This window comes from Pipistrellus hanaki, assembly GCF_964339955.1.
Source record: "Pipistrellus hanaki genome assembly, chromosome: 3".
NCBI classification, from domain to species: Eukaryota; Metazoa; Chordata; class Mammalia; order Chiroptera; family Vespertilionidae; genus Pipistrellus; species Pipistrellus hanaki.
The window spans coordinates 23,722,864-23,744,661 of NC_140505.1; the positions used below are offsets into that span (position 1 = coordinate 23,722,864).

At 39.3% G+C, this 21,798-nt stretch overlaps 1 protein-coding gene across 1 annotated transcript; it reads left to right on the forward strand.

The window, feature by feature from the left end:
* Positions 1 to 1,353: 1,353 nt before the first annotated feature.
* Positions 1,354 to 19,809, forward strand: FNTA (farnesyltransferase, CAAX box, subunit alpha). Its single transcript, XM_084879874.1, has 9 exons — positions 1,354 to 1,590; positions 3,833 to 3,918; positions 6,958 to 7,072; positions 8,939 to 9,043; positions 10,734 to 10,860; positions 14,872 to 15,020; positions 17,938 to 18,000; positions 18,714 to 18,885; positions 19,172 to 19,809. Exons 1-9 carry the CDS (start codon positions 1,403 to 1,405, stop codon positions 19,292 to 19,294), a joined length of 1,128 nt encoding a protein of 375 aa, XP_084736000.1. The 5' UTR covers positions 1,354 to 1,402; the 3' UTR covers positions 19,295 to 19,809.
* Positions 19,810 to 21,798: the final 1,989 nt, after the last annotated feature.

The window sequence follows — 21,798 nt, forward strand, 5'->3', positions numbered from 1 at the left end:
TCCCCTGTAATAAAAGACAGGTTAACAAGAGAAAAACAAACATTTATTAACATGTACAGTTCATGTGTACCTGGGAGAGACCTAGGGGAAAATTAGTAATTCCTTGAGGTTGTTTAGAATTCAAGCTTAAACACTATCTGTTTTTTTGTTTTTTTTTAAATATATTTTATTGATTTTGTACAGAGAGGAAGGGAGAGAGATAGAGAGCCAGAAACATCGATGAGAGTCATCAATCAGCTGCCTCTTGCACACCCCCTTCCGGGAATATGCCCGCAGCCAAGGTACATGCCCTTGACCGGAATCGAACCTGGGTCCCTTCAGTCCCCAAGCTGACGCTCTATCCATTGAGCCAAACCGGTCTCGGCTTAAACACTATCTTAATAAGAAAGAGGATGCAATGCAGGCCTCTTAGGGGAGAGTAAGTGACTTTTAGGAGAGATTAATGAGCCCTTAGAAGAACTGATAGGACACATGATAACTTGTGACAGTTTGGGTGTGGTCAAACTGTCAAAACTCCTGGACTGGGGATTTATGACAACTGAGTTCCTTTTGGAAGATATAACTTTAGGCAGTTAAAGGGGGGAGGGTGTGTGTGATCCAGTAAGCTTGTCCATTCCTTTGCTGTTTTTGCTAGTGCCTACAGCTCAAAATGTGCCAAAGGCAGTTTATTTTGAAGTGGCATACCCTGAACACCTCCAGTTCTATATATCAGGTTGTATATACTGCTACCCTTCAACAGAATGTCAGAGACTTCATTTACTGCCATGAGCAACCCTAGCACAAGACAGGTTAAGTCATGTTGTTAAATAAATGTTTGCCTTTCCTATAACTTATACACATATTACTTGTACATTAGAACTTTAATGTCTAAAGACGAAAACCCTGAGTTACTTAAATTCTGTGGTATAAACTCTTAGCATCCAAAAGGAGGGGGGGAAAAGTGTACAAGAAACATAAAGGCATTTCAAAGGTTCCTGTGGAGGCCAGTTCCCTGGAGATGGAGGCGTTGGGACTGGATTGGATTTCAGGCTGTAGGCCAGCTGCCCTCATCCATGGCTCCGAACTGCGAACACAAGAAAGGAGAGCCATCTCCGCTGCTGAGGGTTCCTAACAACACTAGCACGTCCCCAAAGGCCGAGGACAAGGAAGTGGTAGGGATACACAGATGGGGCGACGTGGCGGAAATCCGGAGCCCCTCGGGAGGTGGACAAAGTCCCGTGCACAGGCGAGCTTCTTTCCAGGTCAGCCGGGGCCAAGGCGCCAGGCGGAGCCTCTCTGGCCCGCCTCTCTATGGTAGGAAGCCCGGAAACCGGAAGCGGGGTTCCGCCGGGGGAAGAGAGGGAGGGGCGGGGCCGGGAGGGGCGGGGCCTGCGCCGCAGACTCCGCTGCGGGCCGAGGCGTGATGGCGGCTGCCGAGGGGGTCGGGGAGGCTACGCAGGGCAGCGAGCCGGGTCAGCCCGAGCCGCCGCCGCCGCCCCAGCAGCAGCAGCAGCAAGAAGAAGCGATGGCGGCTGAGGCCGGAGAAGCGGCGCCGTCCCCTATGGACGACGGGTTCCTGAGCCTGGACTCACCCACCTATGTTCTGTACAGGTAACGCCCCCTGCGCGGCCTCGGGGCTGCGGGGCTGCGGGGCCGCGGGGCCGAGGCCCTTCCCCGGAGGGCGGGGGGCTCTCCGCGGCGGCGGTTCCGGTCGGTTCCCGCCGCCTCCGCTGATCGGGCCAAGTTTCCCGGCCTCGCGGTCCGGCGGCGGCGGGGGGCGCGCCCTGCGGGGTCAGGCCGCCCGCGGCCCCCGCGCTGCCCTGAGCCCGCACCGCCGCCGGGAGACGGGGCGGCGGGATGCCCAGCCGCGTGGACACCGCTGTGCACGCTGGACCGCACGCTCAGGCTGTGTAGGTGTCGCCGGTTCAGGAATTTAAGAAATCTCCCGCGCTGTTCCTGCTCCCGCTCCCACAAAAAAAAAAAAAAAAAAAAAAAAAATAGCCTGAGAGTAATCTGTATCCCAGAGGGGGTGGGTGGGTACATGTTGACATTCTGGCAGGGAACGATTGTTTAAATAAGTTACAGATTTGCTCACTTTATTTTTTTTAAACATTTTTTTGAAGGTTTGGTTTGTGAGTGGGACCCTTCTTTTTTAAAAAATATATTCTATTGATTTTCACAGAGAGGAAGGGAGAGGGATAAAGAGCTAGAAACATGGATGAGAGAGAAACATCGACCAGTTGCCTCCTGCACACACCCTACCGGGGATGTGCCCGCAACCAATGCACATGCCCCTGACCGGAATCGAACCTGGGACCTTTCATTCCGCAGGCTGACCTCCATCCACTGAGCCAAACCGGTTTCTGCAGATTTGCTCGCTTTAAAGACAAGCTGTTAAGGACTTGCCGAGATTTGTTCTGCTGAAATGAGAGAGCTAGTACTATAAGATAGTCAAGGACTGGGGGCATTTCCATTCAACATTTTAACTCCTAGCACCAGCCAGGCACCTAGCTGGGCTGCACGGAGGGAAAGATGCTGGTTGTTGGACTCTCTTCCCTGCCGCGCCTCGGACGTGGTGCTGTGTGGCGGGCGGTGCTGGGAACTGCTGAGACTCTGCCGCCTTTTCTCAGCATCCTTGCCAGCACCCGGTCCCATCTCCATCAGCTCTTTGTTTTCTGACAACCCTTGTTCCCCAGCTCCAATTGAACCTGCAGACAGACTAGTGAGAAGTCCTTACGTCTTATTTTTTTCTTTTGTCTTATTTTTTTCCCTCCTCCTGTAGTTCTAGGTAAATTCATTAGATTGCTTATTTGCCTTGTTTTTGTGAATGAGTGCAAGTCGCTGTCCAGGTTTTGTTACTGTTTTATTAATGTTTTACTGTTTTAGATTGGTTGGGGGGTGAGCTCATCATTCTCCAACCTCCTGTCTGTCTGAATTGTGAAATATTCAGCTTATTCACATGGCTATAGCTCCTTCCCCGGTGACTGAATGACAGCCTTACTCTTCTCATGTCTCACACCCCTGGTAATTGCTTCCCGTGATTTCCCTGGTGGACGCAATTTCAGGATTGCCTGGATGCCACAGAATCTTGGCTGTCAATAGCTGATTGGTATAGAGAACTAAAAAATAAGTGAAAGGAAAAGAATATAGGTAAAGAGTGTTCACACAGCAATGTCTGTGGTACCCAGTTGTTGCCACTAAAATGTTATTTTAGCATTGATAATGGGAGTATTCATTGAATGCACATTTTAAGTGATGATATGTTATCTCAATCCTCCAAACAGTCTTTTAAATTTGGTTGGTAATATTATCATCTCCATTTTATAAATGAAGAAATTGAGGCTCAGGGAGGTTAAGTAACTTAAGGTCACACAGCTGGTAAGTGGTAGAGCCAACCAAAATTCAACTCGGATGGTTGTATAAGTTAATAGTGCTTACTTTGATTTTAAAATGTCCATTCCTAGTAAATTGTTACTCAGTCTTTAAAAAATACTAACTCCAAAGAGTCTTATTAGACCAATGAATTAGATTGATTTCTAATTAACACTGTTGTATACGTGCTGCAAAAATATGTTTTTCTACTTACCTGTAAATCTTAAATTTGAAAACTTTATTTTATTTGGAAGATTATTTACATTATTTTTATTTTAAAGTTGAACATGTAAAGCAAAGTTGCAAAACTTGGTCATGAAGAAGCCAACCATAGTTACATTAAGATGTTTAAAAGCTACTAGTATTAATGTAAGTGTAATTGTTGCTATTTTAAAAATACCAGAGGTTTTTTTGTTTTGTTTTGTTTTTACCTACTTGAATATAATCACTGAAAAAAAAAATATATATATATATATTTCAGAGACAGAGCAGAATGGGCTGATATAGAGCCAGTGCCACAGAACGATGGCCCCAATCCAGTGGTCCAGATCATTTATAGTGAAAAATGTAAGTTTATTTTTATTAGGAAAAGATCTGAAAGTCAAACTTGGTAGCAGAGTTGAAATTCACAATATATCTAGGTAAATAATAGATTTTTGTCTGACAAAGATCTAAATGACTGTGATAAGCTAACATTGTGTTTTTTATAAAATAAAACATTGTTTTATTTTGTCCAAAGAGACGTATTCTAAGTAATGAATGTTGTTACATTATTTCTTGTGTATGTTTTTGTTACCCTCACCCAAGGATATTTTTTCAATTGAATTTTAGAGCGTGTGGAAGGAAGTGAAGGGAGAGGGAGAGAATGAAGAGGGAGAGAGAAAGAAATATCAATGTGAGGGAGATATATCAATTGATTGCCTTCTTCACAGGCCTCCACTTGGGTGGGGGATCAAACCTGCAACTCAGGTATGTGCCCTTGACGGGGATTCGAACCTGCCACCCTTGGGTGCGTGGGCCAATGCTCTATCCGGCCAAGGCGTGAATGTTATATTATAACACATAATAGCTACTTTGGGATTGTATTTTTCATTTACAGTTAATCTACAACATAAATAAGTTACTGTTTTATTTAGAATAAGCTTTGGTTGCTGAAACGAGCATTTTGAAATATATTTTAACAATGAGTGTTAGGCTCAGTTGGAATACATTTACTGATATTAAAATGAATGGATTATTTTCTTTGACAAAGTATCATTCTTTCATAGTGAATGTGAAAATGCTTTGTACTTTGAAGGTCGTGCAAATGTGAATTGTTAGTTGTTCTAGGGAAGTGAAATGAATAAAATGGAATGCTAGTTCTGTAGTTTTATGTATGTACATATATATTTCAGTTAAGGCTTTGTTATCCAAGATCATTCCTCTGTTACAAAAAGCACTAATTGTTTTTTATTTATTTATTATGAAGTAATACGAAAATATGTTTGAAAAGTAAGAATAATGGTGTAAGGGTTTGCCTTATCAAATATGAAAATGTATTACTAAAAATATCATGTGGAACTGGAACAGAAATAGATTAGTAAGGAATCTAAAAATACACCATCAGTATCAATGAGAATTTAATATTTGATAGAAAGGATATCTCATACCTGTATGAAAAAGATAGATTAATCAAATAATGTTTTTGTAACAGTTTGCTATGCATTTGGATATAAGCAAAATTATGTCTCTATCTCATAGCTCACATGAAAATAATTTTAGAACAAAATTATAAACATTCTAGGATTAAATATTAGAGAATAATCTTTCATTCTTGGAGTGAAGAAGGTGGTATTGAGCAAGTTACAAGACAGAATTGATTAAAGAAAAGATCAGAAAGTATAACTGTATAAAAAAATAAAAAACTTTCACATGGTGAGATGTTATATGTGGAGATATAATACTAGAAAAAATAGAGAATATCTACAAAGAGATATTAACCAAACTAGTGATCAGAGAAATGAAAAACCACATTTTTTTCATATTCATAAGGTACCTATAACAAAGATGTTGGAGAAAACTGATATAATCATACATTTCTCTTATTAAAAATAATAAGGTATTTTCTGCAAGATAAAAAAAAATCATCATTTTAAATAATTACATATATTATGATTACAAACCACAAAGGAAAATATAATGAAATATGACTTATCGATCAAAAATTGATATATAAATATTTCAAAATTTAAAATGTGTATAAGAGCCCTGACCGGTTTGGCCCAGTGAATAGAGGGTCAGCCTGTGGACTCAAGGGTTCCAGGTTCGATTCTGGTTAGCCCATGGGTCTTGGGTTCGATCCCTGGTCAAAGACACATACCTTGGTTGCAGGTTCAGTCCCTGTCCCCGGTCTGGGTGATGTCTCTCTCTTTCTCCCCTCTTATTTCCTCCCTTTCACTCTCTAAAAATTAATGGAAAAAATATTCTCAGGTGAGGATTTAAAAAAGAAAAATGGACAAAGGATATAAACTGATAGTTCACAGAAGAGAAAATTTCTTTGTCTATTAAGTGAAGGGGGGAAATTTATTATCATTAAGAATGAGAGGGATGCAAATTAAAATGGGAATGCCATTTCTTCCCATGAATTGAATAGCAAAGATTAAACCTGTGATATCAAGTATTGGGTCATATAAACAGATACATGTATTTCTGATGGTAGTTTTCATATTTTAGCCATTTTGGAAAGCAGTGTGGTATATCTAGTAAAACTGGAAAATGCCCTCATCTTACAACCTTGAGTGCTGCTTCTATAATACATTCTGAGCTCACTCTGGCATATGGCATCAGAAGACATACTAGGAGGTTATGAATGAGTGCAAGTCACTATCCAGATTTTATTACCACCTGGTTCGCATTCTAACTTCATTTTACTATTACCTTGAACAAATTATTTAAATTTAACCTCTGTACCTCTATTCCCTCTTCTGTATCCATGTTTTGGAGAATCCTATATAAAAAAGATAATTATGCAAATCTCAGAATGTCCAGTCACTGTGATGCCCACTGACCACCAGGGGGCAGATGCTCAATGGAGGAGCTGCCTCCTGGTGGTCAGGGTGCTTCCCACAGGTGGAGCGCCATCAGCCGAAAGCCAGGCTCACTGCTGGGGGCGTGCAGTGGTGGTGGCAGGAGCCTCTCCCACCTCCGAGGCAGTCAGACATCGCCTGAGGGCTCCCAGACTGTGAGAGAGCACAGGCCAGGCTGAGGGACCCCCTGCCCAGAGCACGAATTTCGTGCACCAGGCCTATAATGGGTAAATAAAATGTATTGTCATACAATTTACTACTACTATATAACTATTAAGAAGATCTAGATCTGTTACAACATGGACACAGACCTCAAAAACAACATTCAGTGGGGGGAAAAAGACACAAGTTTAGAAACTTTGTGCCTGTGATACTGAAGTATTTTCAGGGTGGTATTCACACAATAATTTGACTAATTTTGCTTATTGTTCTAAATAATGCGATAAAATATTTTTCTTTGTAAGATATAACAACATTTGATAGTATAATGGTAGTTTTAATCGAGAGGGAGAGCCCTGATGCAGCTTTGTGCTATTTGCAGTTAGAGATGTCTATGATTATTTCCGGGCCGTTCTGCAGCGTGACGAAAGAAGCGAGCGAGCTTTTAAATTAACCAGAGATGCGATAGAGTTAAATGCAGCCAATTATACAGTGTGGTAAGTAATACATTATTAATATTTCCTGTTTAAATATCTTACGTCTTAGTTTGGATGGCTTTTCTTTTTCTTAACTAAACTTTAACTTTTGTCAAAATAATAATTTGCATATGAAAAATAGCACCCTCTGCCCCATTCTTTCTTACTACCAAAGTCCTACTCCTCAGAGGTAGTAACTCTAGCTGTTTTTTCTTGAATTAAACTGTATATTCTAAATAGTATGCTTAATTTTTGTTTTCATTTAGATATTATCTTTTCCTTCCTTGGAAGATACAGAATTCACTATCCACTACACTTATTTCATTTAGAAGTAGCGTTTTTGTGGTGGTTTTAAAAGTAAAATATGTGATAATGATTGTAATGGAATTAATTTATTATATAAATAATTATCTAAATGAACTATGTAAATAATTACCTAAATGAACTATTATATTAATAAATAGAGGTCCGGTGCATGAAAATTCATGCACTGGAGGGGGTGTCCCTCAGCCTGGCCTGCCCCCTCTCATAATCCTGGAACCCTCAGGGGTGGGCAGCGACCTAGCCCTCGGGAAGGCGACGCCCCCATCACACCTCTGCTGCTGCCACTGCCAGCAGTGCAAGCCTCGGCCAGCCCTGGTTACCTGAGCCTCAGGCAGCCCTGGGCGGCTGGACTCCTGCCATCTGAGGCTTGCCTGTGCCTCGAGCAGCCCTAGGCAATTCTACTTTGGGGCATTTATCTGAAGAAAGCAAAAACACTAATTTGGAAAGATTATGCACATCTATGCTCCTTGCAGCTTTACTAGTAACAGCCGAGAAATTGAAGCAACCTAGATGTCCATCAGTAGATGAACGGATAGCCGAGACTGGTTTGGCTCAATGTATAGAGGGTCGGCTTGGGGACTGAAGGGTCCCGGGTTCGATTTGGTCAAGGGCATGTACCTTGGTTGCGGGCATATCCCCAGTAGGGGGTGTGCAAGAGGCAGCTGATCGATGACTCTCTCTCATCGATGTTTCTAACTCTCTTATCTCTCTCCCTTCTCTGTACAAAATCAATAAAATATATTTTTAAAAAAATAGATGAACGGATAAAGATGTAGTGTACTGTATATACAGCAGTGGGCAAAAGTAGACTTGCAGTTGTGAGTATGCAAAAGTTTATTCTTGTACAATTATTTATTAAATATTATATTATTTGTATTACAAATATAAACCTACTTTTGCCACACCCTGTATACACAGTGGAATATTATGCAGCAATAACAAAGAATGAAATCTTGCCATTTGTGGCAACATGGGTGGACATAGCAGGTATCAATATTATGCTAAGTGAAGTCAGACAGAGAAAGACAAATGCCATATGATTTTACGTATATGTGCAATAAAAAAGAAAATAAATGAATAAATAAAACAGAAACAGACTCATAGTTGTAGAGCACAAACTGATAGTTGTTCAAAGAGAGGGTTTGGGAGGATAGGAAGAAAAAAAATTACTTTTAAAGACTTGATTCTTGCCGAAACCGGTTTGGCTCAGTGGATAGAGCATCGGCCTGCGGACTGAAAGGTCCCAGGTTTGATTCCGGTCAAGGGCATGTACTTTGGTTGCGGGCACATCCCCAATGGGGGGGTGTGCAGGAGGCACCTGGTCGATGTTTCTCTCTCATCGACGTTTCTAGCTCTCTATCCTTCTCCTTTCCTCTCTGTGGAAAATCAATAAAATATGTTTAAATGCTTGATTCTTCTAATGACCATATATATATAGGAAGTTAGACACCCCCCCCCCCAAAAAAAAAATTCTTATTCTGTTGTCTTGTAGCTTTATTTGATACTATGGGGAGGCGATTTATGTGGAGTAATGAGACTTTGAATGCTTGATGTTTGCTCTAGGCATTTCCGGAGAGTTCTTTTAAAGTCACTTCAAAAAGACCTACATGAGGAAATGAACTACATCACTGCAATAATCGAAGAACAGCCCAAAAACTACCAAGTTTGGTAAGATGAAAATAGGAGGGAAACGTGTTACTATGCTGATAGTACCTGCCAGTGGGTGATGCAAATATAGGGAATTGTTTGTTTGTTTATAATTTTAGTACTTTGCATTGAAGCTAATGTTACCTGCCTCACAGGGTTGTTAGGAGGATTAAATGAAACAATTTTTTTAGTGTTTAAAGTAGTGCCTGACCCATGCTTAACACTAAAATGTTTGCTACTATTATTATTTAAAACATCTAGCATGTAATTCTGCTAGTCTCAAAAAAGAATTTAAGTTAAAAAAATCTGAAATGTGATGAGGCGGGTTTGGCTCAGTGGATAGAGCGTCGGCCTGCGGACTGAAAGGTCCCGGGTTCAATTCCAGTCAGGGGCATGTGCCTTGGTTGCAGGCACGCCCCTGGTGGGGGGTGTGCAGGAGGCAGCTGATCGGTGTTTTTCTGTCATCAATGTTTCTAGCTCTCTATCCCTCTCTTCTCTGTAAAAAAAATCAATAAAAATATATATATTTTTTAATTAAAAATGTGAAATGTTTTCTTTGTGTTAAAAAATGCCTTTTTGGTATTTGGTCTTGTACTTATTTTTTTATTTAAAATATTTAGACCGATGCTGGAGATACAAAAATGAACCAGATACAATCTAAAAGGAAAAAGCAAATAATAAATCCAGTTATTTCACAGTGGAATAGTCATGGAGGTCATGTTGGTGGAAGAAGTGGAGGTTGAAGGGGTGGTGGTGGTGGTGGTGGTGGTGGTGGTGGTGGTGGTAGTAAAGGAGGAGGTGAGCTGGAGGAAGTGGTAGTGAAGCTAGTGAAGTAGCAGAAGCAATTGTCTCCACTTTCTGTGCCACTCACTGCCTGCTCAAAATGCAGGAGTTATACCATTTTTCCCCCAATATAATAATCGACACATTCCTGTCTTTATGCCTGAGATTTAAGGTTGATTTCTGAGAGGAACGATTTTGGGGATACACATGAAAGAGCACAATGCACTCAGGGAGTTGTATAAATCCATGTGATTAGAGTAAATGGGATAAGATCATAAAGAGCCTTATGAACATTAGTAAGGAGTGTGGACTTGATCTTAGGCAATGCAGAGCTATTGCCAAATAGGAAGTAACATGGTTGTTTTGTGTCTTAGAACTTTTACCCTGACTATTGGGTGGAATATAGATGAAATAGGTTCACAGCCCTGGTAGGCCATTGCACTGGGTTAGGCCTAAGAGAGGGTGGGGAAGAGGTTTAGGAGAGAGGATATATTCGAGAGAGGGTTTGCAGACAGAAGCAACAGGTTTGAAGTTTAATTTATTGGAGGAGTGAAGAACAATGATGTCAGTATATTTGACTTGACCACTGGGTGAATGATAGTGCCAACCACTGGGGAATTTATAAGACAAAGCGGCACATTTCTGGGGAAGAGAGATGGATCCAGTATTGAACAAATGGCCTTTGATGTGCCTATGAAAATTAAACCTGGGACCTTTCAGTCCGCAGGCCAACGCTGTATCCACTGAGCCAAACCGGTCCTGCTAGAGTATCTTTTTTGTTACCTTTTCTCTCCAATAGAGCCTTGAGAATTAGAGATGATTTCTGTTAAGTGTCCCTTCATATCACTTAGCGCAGTACATGAAACTGTTTCTTTAGTTCCTGAATAAATTCACACAAAACTTCTCTCTCTGTTCCACCTGGCTTTAGGCATCATAGGCGAGTCTTAGTGGAGTGGCTAAAAGATCCATCTCAGGAGCTTGAGTTTATTGCTGATATTCTTAATCAGGATGCAAAGAATTATCATGCCTGGCAACATCGACAGTGGGTTATTCAGGTATTACCTTTCTTATTACAGTGTTTTTCAACTTTTTATTTTTTAACTGAATTAAATAAAATTATTAAATTGCAAGCATACTTCTGAACTGAAGCACACATGTAGTTATATAGGTATAAACACAGAATATGTATATCATTATTAATAATTATTAAGTTACTTAATTATCTGACACTTCATGTTGGTTAACCTTTATAATTTCTTGAGATATATTTGTAAGTAGCTTCATATTAAAGAAGAATAATACTAACTTAATATTTTTAGATTGAATATATATCATATATTTGCCAACAAATTGAGTAGAAAAAGTAGTTCTAATTTTTAATACAACTTCGTTATTTTAATTAACAAGAGCATTGTACACACTAAGGTTTTTGCATATATAAACTTAGGAATATGACTTTACAGAAACTATTATATATTTTATTTCTGCCCATTTGTTAACATTTTATGCTAAATCTTGAATAGAAGAGCGTAGTTAGGACTCCCACTCTGGGCATTTAATTTATTCTACCAAACAATTCTAGCGTTGTTTTCTGTGAAAGTTTCCCCAGTAATTACTACTTTCTGTGCTATTCATTATACCAAGATTATTTCATCAAATTATTTTTTTCTTTAAAATTCTAAACTCTTCTAAATTTGAGTAAAGGGATATATTTTTTAAGGTATTCAGTATTTTTAATTTTTATGAATTTCTACCTTTTTTTTTCTATTAAAAAATAAGAAATATAACTCTACTAACTTTTTCATAGTTAATGTCCCTGACTGTTTTAGCATTTGTAAGTTTTGATCATTCTACTTTTTTCCCAAATTATCTGTACGGATTCTCTTCATCATTTTTTTTGTTTGTTTTTATTTTATAGTTTTTTATTTATTGATTTTTATTTTTTTTTTAAAGACTTTTTTTTTTTTAAATATATTTTAATGATTTTGTACAGAGAGGAAGGGAGAGAGATAGTTAGAAACATCGATGAGAGAGAGTCATTGATCAGCTGCCTCTTGCACACCCCCTACTCGGGATATGCCCGCAACCAAGGTACATGCCCTTGACCAGAATCGAACCCGGGACCTTTCAGTCCCCAAGCCGACGCTCTATCCATTGAGCCAAACCCGTTTCAGCTATTTATTGATTTTTAAAGAGAGAGAGGATTTATTATTTTTCTAATAAATCTTTATTATTCAGATTATTACAGCTATCCTCCTTTTGCCCCCATAGCTCCCCTCCACCCAATACCCACCCTACCCTCTGCCCTTACACACACACCCCCACTGTCCTCATCCATAGGTGTACAATTTTTGTCCAGTCTCTTCCCACACTCCTTTCCCCCAAGAATTGTTAGTCTACTTCCTTTCTATGCCCCTGATCCTATTATATTCACCAATTCTGTTCATCAGACTTTTTATTTACTTGATTTTTAGATTCACTTGTTGATAGATATGTATTTGTTGTCACTTTATTGTTTATAGTTTTTGTCTTTACCTTTTTCGTCTTCCTCCTCTTCTTAAAGAATACCTTTTAGCATTTCAAATAATACTGGCTTGGTCGTGATGAACTCCTTTAGCTTTTTCTTATCTGTGAAGCTCTTTATCTGATCTTCAATTCTGAATGATAGCTTTGCTGGGTAGAGTAATCTTGGTTGTAGGTTCTTGCTATTCACCACTTTGAATATTTCTTGCTGCTCCCTTTTGGCCTGCATAGTTTCTGTTGAGAGAAATCAGCTGCCAATCATATGGGTGCTCCCTTATAGGTAATTTTTTCTCTTGCTGCTTTTAAAATTCTCTCTTTTTCTTTTGCTGTTGGCATTTTAATTATGATGTATCTTGGTGTGGTCCTCTTTGGATTCCTTTTGTTTGGGATTCTGCGCACTTCCTGGACTTGTAAGTCAATTTCTTTCATCAGGTGGGGGAAGTTTTCTGTCATTATTTCTTCAATTAGGTTTTCAGTATCTTGCTCTCTCTCTCTCTCTCTCTCTCTTCTTCTGGCACCCCCATAATTCAGATGTTGGTACGCTTAAAGTTGTCCCAAAGGCCCCTTACACTATCTCTTCATCTTTGACTTGATTCTTGTGATCCTCTAGTTTGCTGTTAGATCTCTGTATATTATTCTTTATTACAGTCAGTGTATGCTTAATTTCTAGTTGGTCCTTTTTCCTATCCTCGAGGGTCTCACTAAATTTATTGGCCTTTTCTAGAAAATTCTTGAAAAACCTTATAACCGTGGTTTTGAACTCTATATCCAGTCATTTGCTATCCTTCATTTCTGTCATTTGTAATCTGTTTCTTTGTCTCTGCATTTTGGCTGCTTCCCTGAGTTGATAGAATGGCTTTGTGTGCTAGGTGTCCTATAGGGCCCAATGGGTCAGCCTCCCCAGTTACCTGAGGTGGACACTCTTGGTGCACCCCTTTGTGGGTTATGTGCACAGTCTTATTGTAGTTAAACCTTGATTGTTGTTGGTATCACTGAGAGGAATTGACCTCCAAGAAAATTAGCTGTGAGGATCAGCTATGTCTACGATGGGAGAACTTCTGTTCTAGAGACACCTTTATGAGGCAAGGCTTGGTTCAGTGGTGCTTTGTTGCTTACTGAGTCTGCCCCCTGAGTGTGTCCCTTTATGGATCTGAGGAGTTGTAATCTGGATGGTCCTACTCTGACCCCTGCATAAACTGGCTCTTGGATCTCCAAGGAGTTGCTAATTTAGCCTCTGCCTGAGGCCACCCAGCAGGAGCTATGGAGAGATCTGCAGATTCCTCTTCTTTGTTTGGGTTTTGGAGGTGCCCAGATGAGGCCCAGCTGTGAAGCAATGCAAGCTGCTGTGGTGCTGTGGGCCTTCTTTTGGATGTTCTGGGTCTTTCTGACTCAGCTGCACTTTGAAAGGTAAGTTTAGATTTCAAAGGACCGGGCCATTCATATGCAAAATCCTCTGTGCACAGCTTGGATGAGGCCGGAGTCTCAGGGCAGAGCAAATAGCAATGGCTTCCCGTCAGTCCTGCCCTAAGAGGGCCCCCCACCCCCACCCCCTACCCCCTCTCAGTGTCCCTTGGTAATCGCTGCAACTACCATCCTCGAGTTCCGCCCACTGCCAGAGAGTCCAGTGTCTCCCCATATGAGTGTGGGTCCTCAGAGTCTTACCCGGAACTGGAGTCAGAGCAATCAGCAGCAGTGTCTCCCTACAGATTGAAAAAGCCAGCCGTGTACTCAGTTGCCAGCTCTCTCCATGTGCATGGGCCTCTGTACGTCTGCATTTTACTTCTGCACCTCCTGAGTCTCATGTGCTTTCTTTTCCCTTCTAGTTGTAGAATTTCCATTTAGCCAGCCTTCCTGTGGTTCTGGATGATGTTTGTTTTGTCTTTTAGTTGTAGTTTTGAAGTGGTTGTGCAAGGCAGCAAGTTCAGGTGTTTACCTATGTCACTATCTTGGTTTCTCCTCTAAAAAATAGCTTTATAATGTGAAAACATGTCTGAACCTAATTGTGGGTCTTTCTCTACATCTAATTTTTTCATATGTGTGCATTTTGAATATTTGTTTTATTTGATGTGTTAATATCAAATTAATCTCATCAAATTAATATGTTGTATTTAATCATTTTCTTACTACGTTTGGTGGGGTTTAAGTTCCTCTAAAATTTCACCATAAACAATGCATAAGCTTTTAGTTAAATATACTTCTTTTGCTTTTGATTTTGTCCTTTAGAATAATTGTTGGCTCAGATAGCATAATTGTGCGTCTGGTTACCTGAATTGTTCTCAAGAAGATGGTACTGGATTACAGGCTGCTTTGGCTGCTCTCTCTTCCTGATTGTTTTCATCTCTCCTAACCAATTCCTTGTTTTTTATTTCTTTTCTTCCCACTGCGTTTGCTTGACCTGCAACTGTCCATTCTCCTCCAACTGTGTGCTGAGTCCTACATCTTCAGTTAGACCTACTTAGCTTTGCTGAAATTTGATTAATATTTATTGTTTATAAATAATGGGACATTTCTAATTGGATGTTTAATTATTTATTTTCTTTTAGGAATTTAAACTTTGGGATAATGAGCTGCAGTATGTAGACCAACTTCTTAAAGAGGATGTGAGAAATAATTCTGTCTGGAACCAAAGATACTTCGTAATTTCTAACACCACTGGCTACAATGATCGGGCTATCCTGGAAAGAGAAGTCCAGTTAGTAATCTCCTTCACTTGCTCACTCAATAAAAGAATATTTGTGTGCCTACCATATGTCAGATATTGGGGATACTGCAAAGGTCAGGACTGCCCCCAGTTCTTCCCTCACAGAACTAAGGACAGAATACTTAGATGAAATTGATAATGATAAATTTACAACTATGTAGTATACCTCTGCTTTGTAATGTCTTAACTTCCTTGAAATATTGTTGCTACTGTAGATCGAGAAGAAATCAGATTTCATAGTGCCTAGGAAGCTTTGTTTAAAACTATCATATTAAATTCTTTTGTATGTTGGATAATAGTCCCCTGATGCCATGTTGTTCTACTGCAGGGTTTTGAGCCAGATAAATCTTTGTTGTAGGGGCTGTCCTGTGCATTGTAGTATGTGGAGCATACCTGACCTGTATACCCTATACAGACAGTCCTCGACTTAATGATGGTTTGATTTATGATTTTTTTTTTACTTAAGATGTGAATGGCGTGGGGGTTGGAGGTGGGCTAGAAGTGGTCAGTGAGGGAGCATATGTAGAACTCTCAACAATAAAAGATTTTTTTAAAATAAAAGGTGTTGTGAAAGCAGTAAAATTCAGTAGAAACCAGCTATGATGTTCTGTATGTTGGTTGTATTAAATACATTTTTGAGTTACAATATTTTCAATTTATGATGGGTTTATTGGAACATAACCCTGTCATAAATTCAGGGGCATCTGTAGATCAGTAGTAACCCTCCCTCCCCAGTTGTGACAAACAAAAATGTCCCCCAATATTGCCAGATGACCTCTTGGGAGCATAGTTATTCTCAGCTGAAAACTACTGGTCTAGCAAGCATAAGGCTATTATAAGAGCTGGAAATTTCTGAATTGGCATGAATGTGTGTGTGTATCCATAAACATTAATAGCCATCTTTTTTCTGGCTTTTGTTTATTTTGTCTCAGTAGTCTGATTTAAATTTAAACATACTTGCTTTTATAGCCTCATGAGACCATAATCATAATTTTTAATTGTGAAAGTTAATTAACAGCTCCTGTTTTTTCCCTTTTATAGCTGGTATTCCTTTGGGAGGATTAGGAAAAGGGTGCTCTGAAGGAAAGCAAAGCATCATCCTTTAGAACAGGGGTCTTCAAACTTTTTAAAGTGGGGGCCAGATCACGGTCCCTCAGAGAGCTGGAGGGCCGGACTATATGAACTACTAATCCCTACTGTAACACCTTGGCTGTGCTCACTGCCCAAAAAACCTGGCGGGCAGGATCAGACTCCCCTGGGGGCTGCATGTGGCCCGCGGGCCATAGTTTGAAGACCCCTGCTTTAGAAAGTTAACTTCCTTGCCAAAGTTAGGATGCTTTAGTTTATTCTACCTTGAAAAAATCCAGTTAATAATGAGGAACTTTAAAAATATATGTTCCTTGCCGAAGCCGGTTTGGCTCAGCAGTAGAGCGTCGGTCTGCGGACTGAAGGGTCCCAGGTTCGATTCCGGTCAAGGTCATGTACATTGGTTATGGGCACATTCCCAGTAGGGGGTGTGTAGGAGGCAGCTGGTCAATGTTTCTCTCTCATCGACATTTCTAGCTCTCTATCTCTCTCTTCCTCTCTGTAAAAAAATCAATAAAATATATATATATATAAAAAAAAAATATATATATATATATATATATATATATATATATGTTCCTTATTTACTGTAGCCTACTCCATTAGATTAAACATAATAAGATATTTTAAAAATTGAATGTAAAGAATTTGGAAAATGCAGACTTCTCTCATAGTTTTTAAAGGAAGTTCACTGGCTTTCTAAAACCAAATAAAAATTAAAATAATCAGCCAAGAATCTAAGAGTTTTTCATTCTTAAAGTTTATTATACCCTTTAGATAGGTAAAAGAGATATTTAAGATGCTAAGAATAGCAATAGTTTTCTCTAATTTAGTTTGTTAATTAAATTCAACTCTAAGAATATAGGTGTAGCTGATTATTTTCTATAGTTTTTCCCTTTTATTATAAAAATAATACAATACTTGTGGGGAATTATACTGAATTGTATAAAATTAAACATCATAATCTATTCTTTTCCCCATCTCCCATTCTTGAAAAATTGTGGGGTATTTCCCCTTCCTCATTGACTTGAGAGAGAGTAAGGGGAAGAGAGAGAAACATCAGTTTGTTGTTCCACTTATCCATGCATTCATTGGTCAATTCTTGTATGTGCTCTGATGGGGGATCAAACCACAACCTTGGCATATTGAAACAACACTCTACCTAGCTGAGCTACCTGGCCAGGGCCCGTATCCCATTCTTTAGAGTGAGCTACAAGTAATGAATCCTTTCAAGCTCTATAAATACATTGCAAACACACAGCGACCTAGGCAATCCTGTTATACACATTGCCTTTTTTTTTTCTTCTTCTTCACTAAATACATCATGGTAATATTTCCATTTGAGTACATAACCTACTAGCACAGTTAATAATAGTTACTATTTATCAAGCATTTACTAAGATTATGTAGTTCTCCTTTTTCAACAATTAAGGATTTGACAGCCATAAATAGATCTTAGACTTTCCCCCCAAGATTGTTTTACAAGTAAAAGAAAAATCTTATTTTAGCTGACATTTTCCTTCAGAGGGAAAGCCTAAATTAAAGGAAATCTTTCATTTCTTTTGTGTTATGAATTGAGCCTTCATATTGAGTGTCAGTCTCCAGAATTGGATACAAATATTCAATAGGGAAGAACTATGTAAAAAAAAAAATTGATGGTTAGAGACTGGAGAGACTTAAATATGACCTAGAGAGGGTACAAAGTCCACTCAGAGAGAAATGAAAGTACATGTCTAAGCTATGCTACTGTCTTATTAAAACTGTTTCTAATTATCGGACTGCTCTTAAAATCATACACATATTTGTGCTCTTTTTCTTATAGGTACACTCTGGAAATGATCAAGCTAGTACCACACAATGAAAGTGCATGGAACTATTTGAAAGGGTAAGAGGATGATTTTTGCTCGTTTTATATAAAATACAAACTGTTAATATGATGCATTACGGACTATGTTCCATAATCAGATTCCAAAATGATACTAAAATTTTTCTGTTTTTCTCGGAGAGCAGAAGTGTATTATGGCAACACCCAAAAACAGCATCCTCTACCCTTCTCTCCATCTCCCAAGCACATATACCAGCCCAGTTTTCAGCGTAGTCCATGAGTGAACAATAATAAATTATAACAAGTTATGAATCCTGTATGTCAAAGAATGGAATACAGCAACAAAGTCTAACCTATTCCTGTGCTCTTCTCTATGAGACAAGCTGTTATAGACTTAGACAGTGGAAAAAAAAAAAAAAATAGAATGGAACACACACCCTCAGTGTATGTGCAGCTCAGGAACACAGTAAGGCAAGGCCAACTATTTACAATCAGATCGCACAATTGCAGATCCCTGATTCACTTCTAGAGATCTGTTACAAGTCTTACTTGTTAAACCTACAAGGTTTGAGCTAAAAGGAAAGTTAAAACTTTCCTGTGTTTTTCTTCACTTCTTAATTTTGATACTTTCTGCTTTAGTTTTGTGTGAATTTCATTTAGTTTCAACTTCATTCAAAATATCTCCTTTTTTTGCTTATTTCACAGGGGCTATTTTCTCTTGATCTTTCTACTCTTTTTGCTCTTCTCAAAATTTAGAATAATTTCTGTTTTAGGATTTTGCAGGATCGTGGTCTTTCCAAATATCCCAATCTGTTAAATCAATTGCTTGATTTGCAACCAAGTCATAGTTCCCCCTACCTAATTGCTTTTCTTGTGGATATCTATGAAGATATGCTAGAAAACCAATGTGACAACAAGGAGGACATTCTTAATAAAGCACTAGAGGTAAGCTCCTGGGACTCGTCACTTGCTCTTTGCTATCTCAGAATTGGGTCTTCCCAGTGCCACTAATATTCGTGTTCCTTTCAACACAGTTACTCAGAATTCAGTGCAGGACTATGTCTGTTGCTTAGAGCAATACCACGTCACTAGTGAACATATTGTAGTATGCAACTCTGGTGGTGTATCTCATTTGAATGTGATTGAGTTAAGCTGTATTAGCTCAAAAGCATTTGCCCTGAAGATTTAATTACGCATTTTCTTTAATTAATTGTCTGTTTTCCATTTTTAGTTATGTGAAATCCTAGCTAAAGAAAAGGACACCATAAGAAAGGAGTATTGGAGATATATTGGAAGATCTCTTCAAAGCAAACACAGCACAGAAAGTGACCCACCAGCAAATGTACAGCAATAACACCATCTAGAAGAACTTGATAGACTGCTTTTATTTTTTTAAGAGACTCTAATGCAAGAGTTTAAAACTAGAGCGATCATTCCCTGTGCCTGTAGTGTCAAACATGCACTGCACGGGTATTGCTTTTTAACAAGAACTAAGTACGATGTTCCTTGGGTGCTGCTGCCATGCAGACTAGCTCTAAGTAATTCGATTATTTTATAGCAAAGTAATTTGGGGGAGGGAGAAGGAAAAAATCCCATAAAGGTCCTTTTGTAGTCTTTTCAACATTTACTTTAATCCCTTAGCATCAACTCCTCCCTAAATGGTATATGCATCAGGATCTGCAGCATAAATGATTATGAATAACTTATATGTAATGGATATGAGGTAGCTTAAATTATGGTTTAGGAAACAAGAAATGCAATTGCTACTCAGAGCTGCTATGCCACTCACAATATCTTGCTATTACTGTAACCAACTAATGCCAAAAGAATGGTTTTGTAATAAAATTATAGATGTATCCTAAAACAACACCATAGTAGTTTGACTTCTTATTTTATTTTTATTGTTGACGCTATTATAGATGTCCCCGTTTTGTCCCTCTTCGCCCATCTCCACGCAGCTCCCTCCCCACTCCCTCTGGCCATCACCACACTGTTGTCTGTGTCTCTGGGTTAGGCATATACATTCTTTAGCTAATCCCTTCACCTTCTTTCATCCAGGGCCCCCCCCCCCCATCCCCCCCGACAGTGGTCAGAATGTTCCATGTGTCCATGCCTCTGTTTCTGTTTCATTCATCACTTTATCTTGTTCATTACATTCCACATATTAGTGAGTTCATATGGTATTTGTCTTTCACTGACTAGCATATTTCACTTAGCATAATAATCTCCAGGTCCATCCATGCTGTTGCAAAAGGTAAGAGTTTCTTTTTTATTGCCAAGTAGCATTCCATTGTGTAAGTGTACCACAGGTTTTTTTTATCCATAAGAAACTTCTAAACTTTTTCAGAGCATCTGTACCATGTTATATTCCCATTAGCAATATTCAAGAGTTCCATTTGCGCCACACTCTTAGGGGTGTATACTTTCAAGCCAGTGTTTCAGGACTTCTAAGATATATTCCCAGAAATAGTTTCATTTTTAAAAATAGCACTTAACTATATATAAGGAACATTTTCCCAGCTTAAAACAATCGAGGGAGAAAATACTGACACAGAACTGTAGAAACCAGAAACATGATTATGCTTTAGGAACTGTTATTAAAGTTTGAATTGGTCAGTTCTTGACTACATGTAACAAAATTGACTAAAGCTGGTTTAAATCCAAAGGTTTTATTAAGGTATATAAGTAGCTCACAGAATCACTGCCTGATCTTCCCAGAAATACATCCCAAAGCCACACTACAGAACTGGACCATTAAGATTTTTTTGCCTGTGCCTAGGATCATTTCACATGAACACATCTGCTTCCCTTCGCATGCTATGCAGCTCCAAAGTAAAGGCTCACTGTAGTGCATCTAGGATGTCATTTAGGAAAGAACCTAAATGACATAAAAAAAAAAAACTCTTTAACTGCAAAGGTACCTGAGAAATGTAGTTCATAGCATTCCAGCCTATGCAATTCAGAAAGACATTGGAGTGTTAAGCTAGTTCTCTACCTGCACATACTTACACCTTTATCAGTTAAGAATTTTCAGTGTTCAAAGCAGTAAACCACTAAAGAAGTTGTAAAGAGCACAAAAATGGTCTCAAGAATTCAGAAAGATTTAATATTTTAATACTTTCTGGAGAAAATATATGGCATTTTATTTTAAGCTAAAGGCCTGATGCCTGAAATCAGTGCAAGAGTAGTCCTTCCTTCCTCCCCCACCCCCGCCCCCTGGCTGCTGGCACCGCTTCCCTTTGGCACCCAGAACCCGAGCTTCCCTCCGGCGGCCGGCAAGCATCAGGGACCCAGGCTTCCCTCACAGCCCAGCTCCATTCAGAAGGATGTCCAGTCTAGCATATCACACTTGTATTATAGGCTAGAGGCCCAGTGCACAAAAATTGGTGCACTGAGGTGGGGGGCTGTCCCTCAGCCCAACCTGCCCCTTCTCATAGCCCGGGAGCCTGCCTGGGATGACCTACTGATGACTGAGGCCCACTCCCCTCTGTGGGAGGCCACCCGGCTGATCAGGGGAAGGTGCCTCTGCCAGCCAAGGCAGCCACCAAAATGTTTTCTTCAACACGGACGCCAAGTGTGGATGTGTGTGGCTCAAACATACTGGATTGAATACCCTGTCAGATGTGAGGGGAGTGCACATGGTGTGATCATTCGTACATCAAAATACTCAATACATCACACATACTGAAATATATATATATATATATATATATATATATATATATATATATATTACTGTATTATAGCAGAACTGACTTCACTTTATTCATTTCTTAATTTCCTGCCTTGTCAGTTACATCTTGATTAGTTTTCTGTTCAAAAGTTTCTCATATCTCACTCATTTTCTTTTATGTTCTT

Excerpts from the sequence above, each read along its gene's own strand:
- FNTA (XM_084879874.1), top strand. The coding sequence starts at position 1,403 with ATGGCGGCTGCCGAGGGGGTCGGGGAGGCTACGCAGGGCAGCGAGCCG. Across the intron at positions 3,919-6,957 it reads GATCATTTATAGTGAAAAAT|TTAGAGATGTCTATGATTAT; the intron begins GTAAGTTTATTT and ends TGCTATTTGCAG. Across the intron at positions 10,861-14,871 it reads ATCGACAGTGGGTTATTCAG|GAATTTAAACTTTGGGATAA; the intron begins GTATTACCTTTC and ends ATTTTCTTTTAG.